The following is a 17,317-nucleotide window of genomic DNA, read 5'->3' on the forward strand; positions in this document are numbered from 1 at the left end:
CTTTTATTTTTGAGTTCAAGTTTCCATTCTTAACTGGTGCAACTTTACATTTTTAATAGAATGCTGCTGCTCTGTATAACAGGTGAGAAGTGATATTGTCAACAATTACAGGAAGTCCACATACACACACAATTTCAGGTAGAATATTTATCTATAAAAGGAAGGACTGTAGATCAGAGTTTTCTTTCCTTCAGGGGAAAACAAAATTATGGGTGAATGTATGAAATATTAGTTTCCCAAGCAGAAACATCCATGTTACTGCTTTCTAAAACAGTGAGCAATAAAGCCCTGAAAGAAATAAAGAACAAAGAAGAGTCATCAAGTAAAAAGGAAATACTAAAAAAAATTACTTAACTTATGATAAGAAAACTATTTTATTCATTCACCACTGAAGTAACTGTTTGCATATTTAATGAATATATCAGAATAAGACCAAAAAGCAAAACCATACTTTCTTCTAAGTGACAGTGAAACAAGTCAGTAGAAACCCATATGGGAGGTATATTCATAAGCATGATGATCATGAATGCTGGCATGTCCTAGAGTTTCAAGCTGTTTGAAATAAGTGAACTATTTCAGTAATTATATTAAGCTTCTATACTCCTATAATTTCAATATCTATTTTTAACCCCTTTTAGTAACACGCATTTGATTTATAGTCCGAAAATTAACACTCTTGGATCTTAGCCTGCTCTTTAGTAACTGGTGCAATATAATTAAATCAGCAGAAAAGTGAAGTATGATTTTTGCCTATTATTTTTATTGTCAGGAAAGTGCTACCTAGAAAAAATTACTAAAAGAACAGGAACATCTGACGCACAATTAAGGATCATATTGAAAAAACAGTTTCAGGGTAAGTACTCTGAGGAAGAAAGGACTCTACCAAACAGGTCCCTAAGGTCACCAGACTTTTGAACAGAGAGAATGACACTAAGAAGAGGCATATACACACAGTTGCTCCCAGTAAAGTGACAAGAACACCCACCTATAAGAACTAGATTCTAGTACCCATCGCAGGGAATATTTAAGTATCCTTTATAAAGTGGAATACATTAATGAAGGATAAAAAGAAAACCCCTGAAACAGTCTCTTGGACTCTGTGTGACTTTCAAGGCCTAATGAAGTTACATGGAAGACTACCACAAACTGCCATCACAGCTGGAGTACACACACTGTTGAGACATGCTCTGTTCCCAGTTCCTAAACTGGCCAAATAATTTCCATTTTCTTTATTCACAGGTCAGTTGATATTTTCTGTTGTACATCATTCACCTTTGAAATAGTCAGTTCCTTCCTGCCATTCATCTTGCACTCAGAACACTACTTGCCTTTCCAGCATAACATAAACCAAATTAATTTCCCCCTTTTTTGAGGTCATGACAAATACCACTTATCTCCCTGCAAAGCTAAAGTAAAATATAATTTCACTTGAGTTTCTACTTCAGCCAGTATTTCTTCCAATGCATTTTAATAATTAACTTCATTTGCAGCTGTTTCTGCTCCCATGTTCTGAAGCTTCTTCCTTTTCAAACAAAGATATTGTCCATTATTTACACTGTAGTATATAATATATATATAAGTACATATATTTGTACCACCTCTACTTTTTGCTTTAAGTAAAACAGCTATTTCCCCCAAAAGAGCCACATAAAATAAAGTGTACAGTTGTATAGTGCATTTGCATATAAAATTACAAGCTGCTTTTAATGGCTTTTGAAATAAAAACACATGATAATAAGTATTTTGTACAGGACCAAGTGCTGCTCTTTCTTGTCTGTTTTACTAAAACTGACCTTAAAATATGAAAGCAAAAAAAGCTTAAAAATTTAAAATAATTCCTCATCATTAAAGGTTTGTGATCCATCAAAAACTTTTTCATGCAACTAATATTTCAAAATAAATCTCAAAAATCTGTTCTTTAACACAGTCCTGTATTTTCTGTCATACAAAACAAATCTTCTATAAACTACATAACTGAAAATATGATTTCTAAATATAAGCTCATATGAAAGATATGATCTTGCCTTTTCCACGAGAACCTAGGTGTAGTGGAAATTTTACTGTGTTGCTATAATTAATTGCACTGAGTAGTTCATTTTCACTATAAAGAATATTCTACACCTTATAATAAATGAGTTGTTGGTGACAAGTTTCTTTTTCTAATGAGCTGGCAGGAACTTTCACAAAATATGGTAATACATGAAGAAAAAATATAGCCTGGTTTCTTGGCTCAAGGGAGCTTGAAAGAATTGACCTTTAGACCATAGATGCCACAATATCTACTTTAAAAAGTAGAGAAATAAAACCATGAGGTGATTCCAAATCACCTAACCATTAATCTTACTTACTCCTTAAGTAAAGGCAATAAAATTTTAGAAACAGTGACAGGAGAAAAAAATGTTCAAAAACCATGCAACTCAGGATTCTTCAGAAAAAGTGAAAAACAAGAATATGAAATAGAACAATCTTAGTGGAAAATACAGGAGTAAAGTAGGAGTTGCAAAAGTATTTTAGAAGTGAAAAGCATCAACACTTAGTAAAAGGCAACAACAAGTTGTTTGTATAAGGACTATTAGAAATTTCCGAAGGAACAGGAAGAAACAAAGTGAATTCCAGAAGCAAACATTGCAGGAATCATAGTGAGAGGCAAGAGCAAGTAACTTATTAATTTCAGCCACTTAGATTTTTCCTAAAACACATGAAATACTTGAGCACGGTATTTTACATATTCAATTGTAATTTTATGTTTGTGTACTGCAAATATAATAAATGTTGGCATGTGTGTCTCTGACTGATTAGGAATCACTGCACAAGGAGCTTCTTTAGATAGGCAGATATACAGATAGATAACTCTTTGTTAAATGCGGCCAGTTTCGTGGATTACACCTGTAGAAGAATTAGCACCTACAGGGGTGACTGCAAACAGCTGCGTAACAGAATATGGAAGATCAGTATTAAAGAATCAAGTCCCATAGCTACTGAAACTAGGAATTTCTGCTCCACTGCTGTATTTTAGTCACCACCTTTACCATTTCCTCTTATAATTCTGAATAAAGAAGAGGTTTTCTTACCGGCGTGAGTGCTCCCTCTGCTTGAGCTTCCATAGGACTTGTAGGGGTGGCTGCAAGAAGCTGTCCTGCAGCTCCAGACAGAAGTTCCAATTTATCTGTAAGCTGTTCAGATGCAACAGGATGACATTCCATGTCTAGAACAAACTCCACCCCTGAAGTTTGGTTCTTGGCATGGACATTGTTTCCTGCCCAACCACCCTCTCTGGACTGCTCTTCTGGAACAGACTCCTCTAGAACTTGTAGTACCTCTGGCTCTTCATCTGACGGACTTCCAGTCATTTTGTGTCCTAAAGCCTGATTTGTCCTGAAGTCCTGCAAGTCCCGTTCCTTATCTATTATCACCCATTCCTTAGAATCAACCTCCTGCCTGCAGGAGCTTAGGTTAACAGCTACAAATCCATTGCTCATAACACCATCGGCATGGTCAGGAGAATTAGCTGACATGGGCTTTGAAGCATCTGGAAGATACTCTTCGTCATAGTGCCAAACATGGTCTGTGCGGGCAGTCACAGGAGCAGGAACAGATGTTTTCTGAGAGAGAGGAGGAACAGCAGCAACAGGAGTCTCTGCCAATTTCAAGTCTTTCTGCTTCTTCTCCAAACTTAGAGAAAAGAAGTTAATATCTGAATTAGTTAAGAATTAATTAAATAATCTAAGTTATGTTCGAATGTTTTCAGAAAAAGAAAACTAGATTTATATAAAAATTTGTTGTCATGTTCTAGAACAACCTGCAATGGTTCCAAAATCCACAATTTGAGACCAGTAAGTATGATGTCAAGTAAAAATGGATGGATGGTCTTAGAAATATACACATTTTTAATTTTGGTTGTAATGTATCACGTTGTATTGCAAATATAATTACCAGAAGGGAGAAATGTGAGAAAAGAAAAAACTCAGTAGTGAGGTTACCACAGATGCCCAGTGTATTTAATTTGTTAGAAAGCAGACTCAAAGAGGAACAGAAAAAACGGATGTCTCCTGCAGAAGCTATTATGTTTTCAAGAAGAATGTTATTTATTGCTTTTACTGATTCCTTACTTATGCTTTGCATAATTTGCTTCATCAAACAAATTCAAATTCCTAACTCTGCTATGAAGCATTTAGAAGGATTTTGCCACTGTCATCACCCCAGCTCTCTTCTACTGTCCCCAGTCAGTCTCTGCCTTTCAGTTAGATTTCACTGTGTCCCTCTCCCCTCATTCTTTCCAGACATAGGCAAACTGAATCCGTTTTCATACATCTGTCTCTTCTCTACCTTCAAATTCCATTTTAAGTTCTCTATCTTTGACCAAGATGTTTTATGTTGGTGCAACACCTTTGGGCATAACTAAGCCTGCTGCACGCAGGTAGTTTCTAACTTCTTCACTCCACTTCCTGTAAACCTCCCTTCTCATGTCATATAGCCTAATCTCATGTTACCTCTATTGAGCACCTGATGCCAACCTTCTTATTCAGGATGAGTTGTACTGACTGTCAAGAGTATGGCACTAAAGAAAAAATTAATAAATACCAGGGTTACAACCACTAGGTCTTGAAATACAAAATTGTCATGTGTCAAAGTCCAGCTTCAACTGTATTTTAGCAATAATCATTTTCTAAAGTAGCTGCCAAGTAGTGAAATCCATTGATTGAGCAATATTATGAAAAATACTTTGCTGTAACTTGCAGAAGCATACTCAACAGGTCCATTCCTGCTCTTCACACAGCAAAGATAACAGTATCCTAATCACATATCCCCTAAAGATCCTAGCAAAAGGATAACATAATTTCTTTACCAGGTCTCAAGAAACTTATCAGTGTCGGGCTTAGACTCCAACGTCATACGCTTCTCCAGCTCAAAGCTGTGAATGGAACGTAACTTTCGCACCAGTGGAACATCTCTGTCTAACTGGGTGGTCTCTGAGCGAACTCGAATTGGAGAACCAAGACTCGGGGCATTAAGCATTCCATTCCCTGGTCCATGGCTGTTTTCTTCCTCTGTGGCAGCCTGTGCAAAATGTAAAGTAAAAATGTAACTCACTAGGAGTGGCAAAACAAGAAGAAGACAAGGTACTACATAGTAAAGACCCTCCAAGTTTTTAGAATGTGAAAAGCCAATTTGTATTTGGAATGGTCCTTAAGTTCATGCCATAGTTAAGGTAGTTTAGATATGCTCTTCAGCACACATTTACGGCAGACAAACTACTGGCAATATACTGGTTCTGGTAAGTCTGAGAAGAGGAGTATCAAAGACACAGAAATACAGTTACATTTCTTCTGATATTTCACACCCATCTCTGAAATTTTCTTTAATAATAGTCTGAAACCTTGCATTTGGTAGCATCTTTGGTCTGCTTTACAGTCAACTGCTCTTAATAAAGAGAAGTCAGCTTCCAGGCTCTATTTTTGATTCTCTGGAGCATAGAACAATATTATATGCTAAATCTATTAAATATTGGTGTGACTTTAAACTGTTTTAACCCAACTCCATTCTATCTTAATAATGACTGAACATGATTTAAAATAATAACTGAACATGATTTAGAGCTGGGAAATCATGATCATCCTTAGTTTCTACAGGTGTAAAAGAAAGTGCTTTTCTTTGAACCAATCTCCTTTTTCTCTCTTTGGTAAGAAAAACAAACAAATAAGCACATTTGAAAACAGGCAACATGCCTTGGTCTTTCATACAACACAATTTTCTTCCTAGCAAATAATGAGTAACAGCTTCAAAACTAGACAGCCCTCCTAGATAAAGAACATTTTAGTACCAGATCTATTTTCATGTTAAAAACACTGTTATATCAAGAAACAGGCTACATCTGTCCAAGTATGAAATACTGTGATTGTGAGTAAGGAAGACAGGAATCAATTCTCAGAGACCCCTTTTGAAAATAAAGCAGCATTCTCTTCTAAAGACCAGCCAATGAACCTCTGAATCAGTAAAAAGGTGTCATATCTTATGGAGAAAAAACCATCAAGTGAATTAAATGGATACGGCCAATCACGCTGATTATTTGTCAACTGAAGAGCATCAAAATCTTCTTTTGTACATTTAGTATCTAGCTTCTACACATGCAAGATGAAGGAGAATTGTTTTGATTTCATTCAGTGGGCAAGAATGAAGATCGTGCCTGAAGAAAACAAGTATGAGTAAACTACAAAGAGTCTCAAATTATCAGCAAGCTATTCATCATAAAGACCTGATAAAGTGACAAAAGACTCAAAAGCCTGTCTGCTTTTTCCAGTATATAAAATGTATTTTCTATACCATAAATCATTTTCTTACATGATTCTGGCTAATCAGTATCAGTATAAGTACCTTACTAATTTTATCTTATGTGCACTATGAGGACAAGAAACCGTCCAAAAATGGTGTTCACAATGCAGATTTGAAAGTACCTTACACATCCCCAGTTTTATTTTGTTTCTGTTTGCATCCATTTCTTCCCAAACATCTTTTTCCTGAGGACGCTGATGTCCAGGGGACCCAGGTAGTTTCTCTGGTGATACACCAACAGGAATAACATTCTCTCCATCACTGAGCTGTTCATCAGGGAATACTTCATCTGTATTTTCCCGCAGCAAATCTCCTGGGATAGGAGTGGCATTGGCAATTCTACAAAAGCAGTTTCAAAACAAAATCAGAAAAGTAAAAATTTTTATACTCTCATTTTTTTTCAGAAATTATTTTCTATTTTGAAAGAAAGAAACAAACAAAAACTTACGAAGAAAATCATGTTTCTGCAGAAAAATAAATCTTGGAAATTATTTAATACAAAATCCCCTACTTTCTGGCTTTCACAACTCATTTAATTTAGGTACATAATAAAATACATAAATAAAAACAACTATCACATAAAAGCTGGGGGTTTTTTAATGTTTTTTGAAGCCACTTCTCAGAAAATTTGTTAGAGATCATGTCCAGGCTCAACTTCCCTCCTGACTCTTCTGTGTGTATTCTTCCATTAAAAAAAAATAATGGCACCCATAAACACTTCTTACATTCATCCATAAACACCTCTTATATTCTTCAGTCCCCTGAGACAAGTATGCGAATTATTAAACATCACATCTTGTCCAATTTACTTCATTACAGAATGTCTCAAATAACATATTAAATATTACTTCAAACACAATCAAAATCTATTTTCAAATTTCTTATAAAGATTCATTCATTTTTCAAACTTAAAAGGAAATTGCAGCTAGAATTTTATTCCAAGCTTACAGAAAACAATGGGTTTATTTCCAGGCAGTTAAATTTCCAGGCACTTAAGCTCAGGACACATTATTTAGCTTCACAAAATACAATTTAGCAAAGGATGGATGAGCAAATTTACATGCAATTTCCTGGAGTACTATTTTTATTGCTATAATTTTTGGACTGCACTGCTGATCTTCCAGGATAGTATAAACTGGAACCCTAAAAAGGGAAATACTTCAAATGCTCCCAAACCTCCCTTCCTCTATGCATTCAAAATCCTGCAGAAAAAACCTAAATTATGGAGATAATTTCCCTTTGGTAGGAAGCCCCTCTGTGGCAGCCATTAAAGAGACCACACCATGCATACCCAATTGCAGCTGGTGTAAGACGAGTGTGCAGCTGAGGGGTGGTTGAAGTTGTTGTTGTTGTCAGAGAGCCATCAGTTCCACTCTTCTCCCAATCAAAAGGGTCACTTTCAATAACCCCAAACGTTTTCATGCTGTTGTCAAACACGGACATGAGAAGCTGAAAACAAAGAAGAAAGGTAATAAGCTTCATTGTTGTCTAAGAGGCCAAGCAATTAAGAAATATCCTCCTGTAATACAAACAACAACATTAAAAAAATACCTTTTTAAAAGAAACACTTCTCATTTTTCAAGACTTTGAGGCCAAGATATACAAAATTCCATTTTATTTAAAAAAAAAAAATCCAGTCAAATCTGTGTTTTTATCAGACAGGAGAAAAAGATACACCATAGACTTTTACAAAAAGACAGAAATACACGCACACACACAGAAGCATAACTACATTGCTGCAGAATACCATACAATGGCTCTCTAGCAAAGGAAAAGGATACATTTGGTAACACCATGAAAGCAAGGAAATGAATGAGATGTAAGGATACTGATCTGCTAATTCATGCCTTTCTGTCATTAAGAACCACATATAATTTACTTCATATAATGCTGACATTTATACTACACAAACGTCTGAGTTATCAATTCTCATTTTATGCTATGAAAAGGCCTTTAGAAAACTTGTGTCCATGACAGAGAAACAAATGGCATCCCTTTCCTCTCTGTGAAATAAACTTTGCCTCATTCTAGTCGCTTATGGGAAGGCTGTGTCCATATAATTATCTTACTCTAACATTTTAAAGTTTTTTTCTTCCCTAGAAGCTAAAAACTGGGGTTTTTTTTCCAATCCAGAATGCTGAAAATTTTTCCACACTCTCCTCTGGCAAACCCTTTCACAACTTAAAATAGATGGGAAGTTTGGATCATTTCTCTTGTATACAGTAGTCTCACCCATTTAATCTTTACTCTCAAGAACCTTCTGTGTGCCACCTGTCCCAGTCATTTCTGTAACCCTACTGATGAGCACAAAGCCACACAGTTCATTCTGTCCCTGATGTACTGTGTTTAATCCTTCCCTTCCTCTAAACATTAAGCAGTGTCTCTGAAGTAATTTTTAAGATCATTCTCCTCTAAATCCTTTCATCGAGTTCTGCTATAAGGCAAATACAAACTCTCAAATGGTTAATGATATCAGAAGGGTAAGGCAATGTATGCACACATACCTGCATAAAATAAACACCTGACATTGCCAAATCAATCATGGCTTCTTAGCCTAGGTCATGAACCTTTTAGACTGTAAACTCTTGGAAGCAGGGATATACATACATTCTTGTTCAGTGCCCACCCATAAATACAAAGAATACAGTAGGTAGGAGCAACACCACTACAAACCCAAGAGAGACCAGAGTTTAAAAGCATAATCTCACTGCTCTAAATAAAACAACCCTGCTCTGGTCTAAAGCATATGAGCAAGACTGTAAGGGTCAGGATGCAGCAACACAACTCCAAATGCACCATGAATAGCCACAGGACTGTAAATTACCGGACAGTCTCTATCATGGAAAACCCCTGTCCTTGTATCACGTTAACTGCTGAGTGCATGTGCTGTGTTAGATACAAATAGACCACAGAACAAGGATTTGCAAAAATATTACTGTCTATATGCTTTATCATTCAGGTTCTGCAATGTAAAACATATCTACCAGTCTATAATCAAGGTTTTTCAATGCCGCATCAAAATTTCTGCAATAGTACTTTCTACCATAGGGAAAAAAAACAACCTGATACATCTTTATAACCAGGCACACAAAACATTGATAATTTTTTCCTCACTTAATTGTAAACTATAGGACAAATTTCACGGTGATTTGTAATGGGTGAAGGGGAAAAACATCAAGTATCAAGTATCAAAGTATTTATTTTTCAGGCATACCGAACAATTTTTGTATTTGGAACAAGTTGGGGTTTTTTTTTAACGTACAAATTTTTTCACAAGAATTGATTTGCTTTGCAAATGTGCAGAATCATATACCAGTGTATTTAGGGAAATCCACTTACTAACAGGAAATCATTTATTCTTTGAGATTTTCAGTTCTTATTTCAATTACACTTGAACACCAACAGAAAGCCATTCCTTCTGATCCCACTGATTTAGGGTGTTGAACAAAATCACAGAGGCAGACAGGTCCTGCAAGTGGGAAGCTGACAGGAATGTGTGTTTCTTGGAGCCAGAAGGAAGGCACACAGGGACAGCTTGTCATGGTGTGCAATTCCATCAGTACAACTTCTCACAGTGTGTGAGACTGAAAACTCTCAAGTCTCTCCCTTCCTGCTTTCCCTGAGAATTCCTCTGCTGATTTCCACAAACTGGAAAACAATTCTATCTTTATTTATTGTTTAATCTTAGGTCAACAGTGAGTGAGTTAAGACACATTCTACAGCATATCCTCTTGGCACATAACACCTTACCACTGAGCAGAGGCTGCCCATTTCAACAGGCAATATTCTCTTAAACAAAGAAAAATGTCTGGTTTTCTGTGATCTCTGTACACAATACTTAAGTTTTGAAAACGCACCATGAGTGTAGGTTGTACCCTAGCTGTAGGTGCTGAGTTCCAGACTTTGGAAAACTGCCAGAATGACAACCACTGAGAGAACAATCTGATCAATTAACTTACAGAGCACCTACTAGGGGTTGTGATAGTAGGATAGCTCCCAATCCTAACAGAATACTGATTGAAAAGCAGGTTGCAATTGTTTTTAGAAACTTAACAGCCTTACACTTCCCAAATGGAAAAAAATAAAATAATTCAAAATAATAATAAAAAAAATAATAAAAATTCAAATAATGTTTGAACCACAGTTTCCATGGCACTAAATGATCATTAAATGAACTTTGTGGTGGCACAAACTATAACACCAAGATTACACAACGAAATCAAAGTAAATTAAAGGTGAAACAGCATAAAATTCTCTTCTTTATAAAATAGAAAAAAAAAATAGTACAAGTGTTTACCTGGTAATCAGGCTTTGTGAAGTAATCCAAATTAGAAATGTGATCCAGAAAGACACTGAATTCTTGAGGGAGGTGTTTCAACATAAGTCTGTGTTCATACCTTTCTTTAATGGAGCCCACTTGCTCCTAGGAGTAAGTAACACAAACATTGGCATACCTTCATTCTCTATTACAACATACAGAGAATGTGAATTCTCAGTTACAGCCATACAATACACTACTGGCCAGAGAGACAGGTCACTACATTAACTGAATAAAAACTAAGAAAGGGCATTCTACACCAGATAGCAAGATAGGAGATTCTGTTTTGGGCCTCGGTACACTTGCAAAATAATGTACAAACTTCAAATTCAATATGAAAAGCCATTTAGTTTTCTACTGTGTTTGAGTTGTTTGTCTCATTTGTGTTTGGATGCTGACTGATACAAAGTAATGTCATTAAACACACCAACCCTTTCTAATAGTATATTTTAAAGATTTAAACATCCTGTTGCGTCACATCAAGTTCAGTCACTTTTTGGTGTATATTCAGTCACATAAGATGCATAAATCAAAACCAAAAAAGAGATGCTACCTATATACCACACTGTCATCTACCAATACATAAACTATGTCAGAGAGTAACCCGGTTTCAGTAGCATTTCAAAAGAAGTTGCAAGAAAACAGGCTGATTAGATATTGTTTCTTGGCATACTTCACCTATGACATATGACTAAAGGCACTACTGCATATTGCCCAATCCACTTTCATTCACCAGCAAATAAGAAATGCCTATTTCACAAATAATCAAAACAGATTAGAAATTGTAAGTGTGTGATAGGTGAAATAAAGTACTCAACTGATAACAGGAGTAATGAAGTAAGTGGCAAATATACACTTACTTCTGACCTTTACAATAATTTCAGTCTAGAAGGATAATCTCCTTTCTCCCTAGAACACTTAATAAGGTCTGACTGCTTTTTATACTATGACACTAGACACAAGAACTAACACTAGAAAACACTGGAAAATGTAATGTTAAAATTAATTAATAATTCTAAGAGGAATCTTTATCACAGCATTTCCCTGGAATCAAGTAGTAAACCTCCCTTATGCTCTTTGGTTTCACCTCCAGGTTTACCTTATCTTTTATTTTTCTCCAAGGCAGTTGGCCAACGACAAATTCCACCAACATGTAGAAGAGAGACCAGAGGTCATCATGCCGCCCCATTTCCTGTAAAATGAAATATTATTTTAAAACATATTACAAATACCTAAACAAACAGGAAGGTAAGTTCTTTACTGCTCAAAACTTAAATTATTATATAAAATTTGATATAACCTATGCTGCAAAAAAGTAAATTAAATCCAGTGGTTATTTTAAGGAAGAAACATACAAGTAAACTTCCACAGAAGACAGAGGGAAATAAAATAAAAGTTGAAGTGTATTAAAATAAAATTACAAGTCTCTGTTTATTCAGATTTCTTTAAAATACATTGTTAAGATAACATATTGGGCATTACATACCTCAAGAAATTCAGTAGATTCACTTTTTAAACTAATTAACTAACAATACAATTGAAAACCAAAGATAAGTATTAGAATCACTATTATTTGTACAAGAACTTTTTTATCCTCAACTAACATAAATTACATTATCTTTTCACAAAACTTATAGCTATTAATGTCTACATAATAAACGCACAGATAAGAATACAAAGAAAGAAATGAACAGGAACTGTGCTACTGACTGCTTCCAGCTACATGAGATGGGTGTAATCCAGACTGTGCTACTCACTCTGTTTCTGTGAGCGTTGATTGATGCGTACCGTACTGTTCCTCGAAAACCAGCAACAGCTCGTGGCTGTCAGAGAATAGAAGAGATTCTCATTGTCAGGAACAAACACTCTGACTACTTAACTTGGCATCTACAAAGTGAGTACAGAGCCACAACATATCTCATCTGAGATTTTATTTCAGTTTACTGTGCTTCTACAAGTTCTCAGTGGATATTCAAGTGGACACTAATTGGTTGAGCAATAAATAGCAAAGGCTGCAGTAGAGACACAAATTTAAAATATATCTTTCTTTTCCAGTTTCTGAAAAACAGCATTTCTTCCTTGATACTCTTGATATCTTGTGATCATAAGTCAATTTATGTTTTATAATCATAAAATGTATTTTCCCATCCTTCTTTTATTCAAATAAAAATATTACAGAAATAATTATATAATTGATGAGTCATAATTAGTAGATATTAAAAAAAATTTACAAACTGTGATATTATTACTTTGCCTAAGAGAGATATCCAATCCATGTTATTCCCTTAATTAATCATTATATATAGGGCTATTGAATTTGCTTTATTTTATGCAGTCTTATCTTCCTAATCAATAATTCTTTCTATTTCCTCTAACAATGAACATAAGGAGCTTGAATTAGCTACCTCATCTCTGACTTGTACTTAGAGAGGTATTGGTGATCTGTCTGCTCGCCCAAGACTCATGATAATCCTTAAGATTTTTTTAAAACTTTGCCCAGTACATTGAAAATCTGGTTTGTTATACACACAAAGATAACCACAATACATAATTTATACCTTATTAAGATAAAACACTTCCACCACCTCTCTTTATCTATCTATATGTGTATAATTTTTCTTATCCACCAACAGATGTTATACAGAGGTATCATTTAAATAAATCAGGAACTGCCATTGCTGTCAATAAATCTAATGATTAAACCCAGCAGGATTATGCAGCAACATCTTTAAAACAGGATTCAACAGCCCATATAATCAATGTCTGCTAGAGTAGTACAATGAGAGCTGAATCAATGTTAGTTTAGGCAGAGAACATTTTCTAAGATGTTCTTAACATGAAGAGGTTCTCGGATGATATTACATAGGTCTTAGACTTTGCACATCATCATACAGTTTAAATGGTGCTCAGAACACATTTCATGTTCAGGCAGGACAGACTCAACTGTCTGAATTATCTTTAACTTTATAAGCATATCATATTCCACACTGAACATTACCCTGAAATGAAACATAACACTGTAAAAAAATGTAGTTGCAGAAATTTCACAGTACCATGCAATTAGAAAAAGAATAGCTCTAAATGCTTTGGAACTGCTAAATTTCAGGAGAAGCAGTTTCATTTCAAAAAGCACTTAAATCTCCTTAATAGGTCTGCAGGTCGGTAAATCGTCCAACTAAGAGTAATATAGCATCACTGCTAAGACAAAATACTGTTTTTTTAGTGTGTAGTTTAATGCATAGTACTTTTTCAGGAGAGAACTGAGAGCATAACTTTAAAACACTTGAAAATACAAATTACATAAATCTCAAGAGCATATAGTTTCAGAAGATGAAACCAAATTTTTGCTGTATCTTGCTTCTGGCATAAATATTAAAAAGGAAGGACTATATTCAGTTTTACTTAGTTAAATATTTCTGTTCTTCTGAGAATAATGGAAAATATGAAATCTAGAATGGAATACTGCTTTCATTTCTAGCAGTACAACTTCAATTTCTACTTGATAACTAGGAGTGAAATGCTTTGGTTGCTGGACAAAGCAAGAGAAAAAGACTAAGAAATGTCATATGGAAACTATATTATCCCATTCAGTTTACAAAAACTGAAAATCTGACCTATTCCACTTATATGAGGAAATTCATTGTGTACCAATTCAAATGCTTTTGAATGTTAAAGTCACAGCCATCTTTATTTGCCCTAACATGATTTTCAATTATCTGAGAATCACCTGGATGAGAAGGGAAAAAAAAAAATTTCTATCTATAAGCTTATCATGAAGTGAATTCTGAATTCTTTATTTCAGCAAGGACATCTAAAGCTTTTCACTGTCTCTTGCCTTAAAGTACAGTTTCCATAATCTGAAGTACAAGCATATGTCACTCTGTTTCAAGATGCCATAAAATACCTTTTAGTAATGCAGTTGGTTACTATTCAATAGCAGTATTACAATGTCACACAACAATAATAAAATAATTCTACCATGTCTCTCTTGGCTTGAGTGATGCTCTGTAGGTCAAATAAAGTTTGCCCAATTCAGAACAGAACTTCCAGACTTCTGAGCATTTGCATAAATTCTGAAACTGTTTCAGAACTCTTCATGCATCTCAAATCTCATGTTGCAAAAGAAAAATACTGAATTCTTCAAAATTAAGTTAAAAAATATTTTGAAGATATATGCAGATGAATTAAGCAGATGCAGTGACTACAATTAAATTTTCTACTTATAAAGGTACTTTTTTAATGCAACATCAGTTTTCTTTGGAGGTGTCACTGCCTGGAAACACTTGGCAATGTCTCAGATAAACTACATGCAGGAAATTACCAGTTCCTAGCAAAGCAAACTATTTCCACTAAGCACAACTCTTTGAGATTCCTGGGAGACACTATGCTTACAAACCTATGAATGTTGCTTTTTTGGAGTGGCTGTGGAAGAGGCAAAACACTCCTTAGCTCAGTTCAGTGTCTCTAGATGAATGAGCTGGGTTTATCGCCCTGGGCAACATTGGAAAGGTTACACAGAGCAAAAAGGTCAACTTATTGCTGCAGTCATGGAAACCAGAAAATCAACATGAAAAAAATAAATCAATACTGGTTCTTTGCAGTATATCTGAGACACACCGCGGTGCTCCCAATCAGTCAGGCCATGACTGAATATTCCTAAGTGTCTAGGTTTTGCACTGAGAAGCCAGCAGTGCTGCCTCAAGAGTAGGGTTCAAAAGCCAGAGGGGATGGGTAGAGAAGCAGCTGCTTATGTTACCCTTTTTTCCTTTACTAATGGTAGAATTCTCCTTTTCTATCCTTTCCCTTGAAAAAGACAATTTCCTAGTTCAAATTCCACCAGAAATATAATTCAATGATTGGAACTATGAACAGTTTCAATTCTTTGAAGTCTTTTTTCATAGCTTCAACAATTCACACTCCAATCCTTCCCTTTTTGAGCACATAAACTTTGCAATCTAATGTAATGCTTAGCACATGTTAGCACCAGTTTAGAACAAGTTAAAATTTCAGGGATCATTTGAGTAAGGAAAGATCAAGCAGATTAAATACAATTGCCATTACAATACATTACAGATCTCAATTGATTTTCACTGCATATACGGATCTTCAAACCCACACTTTCAGCTCTGTCTTAAGATCCTTATCAGACACTGAGTACTTGCACTTAGACCCCCTTCTCAACCCCTCCCCTATTAGTTGTTAGTATGACACATTACATGGATTCAGATCTACCTAAATAAACATGATTTCCAAAAATCTGACTGCAGCTGTGTGGTCCTACACTACCTAGCCCCAGCAGAAGCTGAGTAACAAGGTAAATTAACAACTAACAACACAATTAGATTTTGCTATTGTGAGTTCTAACAGACATGTGGTGACAAATGAAAATTTGTCTCTTACTGCAAGTGTTATAAAGAGCAACACCATCTCTGAGCCAGCAGTACTTGATACACTAAACATCTCCTGAGCTACTCAGCTTTCAGTCTGGAGTACTCAGCCAACGTGATGCATGAGCTAAAGACTACAATTGTTCCAAAGCTGATTTATGAGCAGAGGAAAAAGTCTGGTGGGCTGAAGAGGGTAACAACCTACTAATGACTGTCACAAAACTAAACATACTGCAGTGAAAGATTACACAGGGTAAGTCTGCCACGTGTATGTTTGCTTTGCCTTGTGCAATCTCTCCTCTTCCTCTTATTCCATGAGCTGAAGCGGAGATTACTGGAAGAGGAAAACTATCTATATGAACCAGCTGTGCTCTGGCAAATAATTTCCCAACAGAGCAGAATATTGCTTTAGTGTTTTATTTATCTTTCTTTAAGTAAAAATTTTACAGTTGTTCTGCAGACTGTTCAGCAGACTGAAGAATGGAGGCCTTAATTTTTTAAAGTTATGTGCATATCTAATTTAGTATTTCTAATAATACCATATATTTAAGAGTTGCATAAATCCAAAAGTAACTTTCAGTAGTAGGCTTATTTCAACTATGGATGGAAAGCAAAAAGTCTCAAGGAAGCTAATGCACATAAATGTACCTCCTTCTCAATTCTCTCCCCGATCTCACAGGGGCAGGAGTGGCTGAGGGAAATGAGAAAGAGGCTCGGTGGTACTTGGTTGCCAGCTGAGGTCAAACCACAACAATAAAATAACACATTTTCCTTCTTTTAAATTATTCAAAATATTTTTTCATAACTCAGCAGAGAATTTAGTCCATAGCTCAGAAAGAACTGGAAACCAGAGTTTCCTGTTTGTTTTTTGTTTGCTTCTATTTTCATCAGAAAACAAATTTTACTGGACCAAACCATCTGTCTTTCCACCACAATAGCTTTTAATTTCAAACAAATAGGACAGCTCTCAGAGACTTTCAGTTCCTCCAAATTTAATGAAAATTGGTGATTAAAGACAGAATCCAAATTAGTACACTGACACAGAGACAAATAGTTAAATTCAATTAAAATGGTTCACATCCATCTTAAGAGACACCAATCAGCTGGTCAACCAGCATTAATTTTAGATGGCATGTAAATACAAGCCTAGTCCCAAAAATGCAACTAAGTACTGGTTAGAAAGGTAAGCTGTAGTATGAAACTGAAAAAAATTTGGAGGGCATAAGGAAAGCAGTACACAAAATAATAGAAGAGCTGTAAGTTTCACCATTCATAGAATAAT

The 17,317-nt window shown here is 35.3% G+C and overlaps 1 protein-coding gene across 1 annotated transcript in view; it reads right to left on the minus strand.

Moving 5' to 3' along the window:
• TTBK2 (tau tubulin kinase 2) overlaps window positions 1–17,317 on the minus strand; it is a 52,182-nt gene that overhangs the window by 15,509 nt on the left and 19,356 nt on the right. Inside the window, exons 6-12 of the mRNA XM_062494923.1 lie at window positions 12,406–12,471; window positions 11,748–11,840; window positions 10,628–10,753; window positions 7,622–7,779; window positions 6,453–6,669; window positions 4,847–5,058; window positions 3,072–3,672 (exon numbers count right to left, since the gene is read on the minus strand). Coding sequence (XP_062350907.1) covers window positions 3,072–3,672; window positions 4,847–5,058; window positions 6,453–6,669; window positions 7,622–7,779; window positions 10,628–10,753; window positions 11,748–11,840; window positions 12,406–12,471 — 1,473 coding nt within the window. The remainder of the gene's footprint in view (window positions 1–3,071; window positions 3,673–4,846; window positions 5,059–6,452; window positions 6,670–7,621; window positions 7,780–10,627; window positions 10,754–11,747; window positions 11,841–12,405; window positions 12,472–17,317) is intronic.

The sequence above is a fragment of the Cinclus cinclus genome, chromosome 6, assembly GCF_963662255.1.
Source record: "Cinclus cinclus chromosome 6, bCinCin1.1, whole genome shotgun sequence".
NCBI lineage: Eukaryota > Metazoa > Chordata > Aves > Passeriformes > Cinclidae > Cinclus > Cinclus cinclus.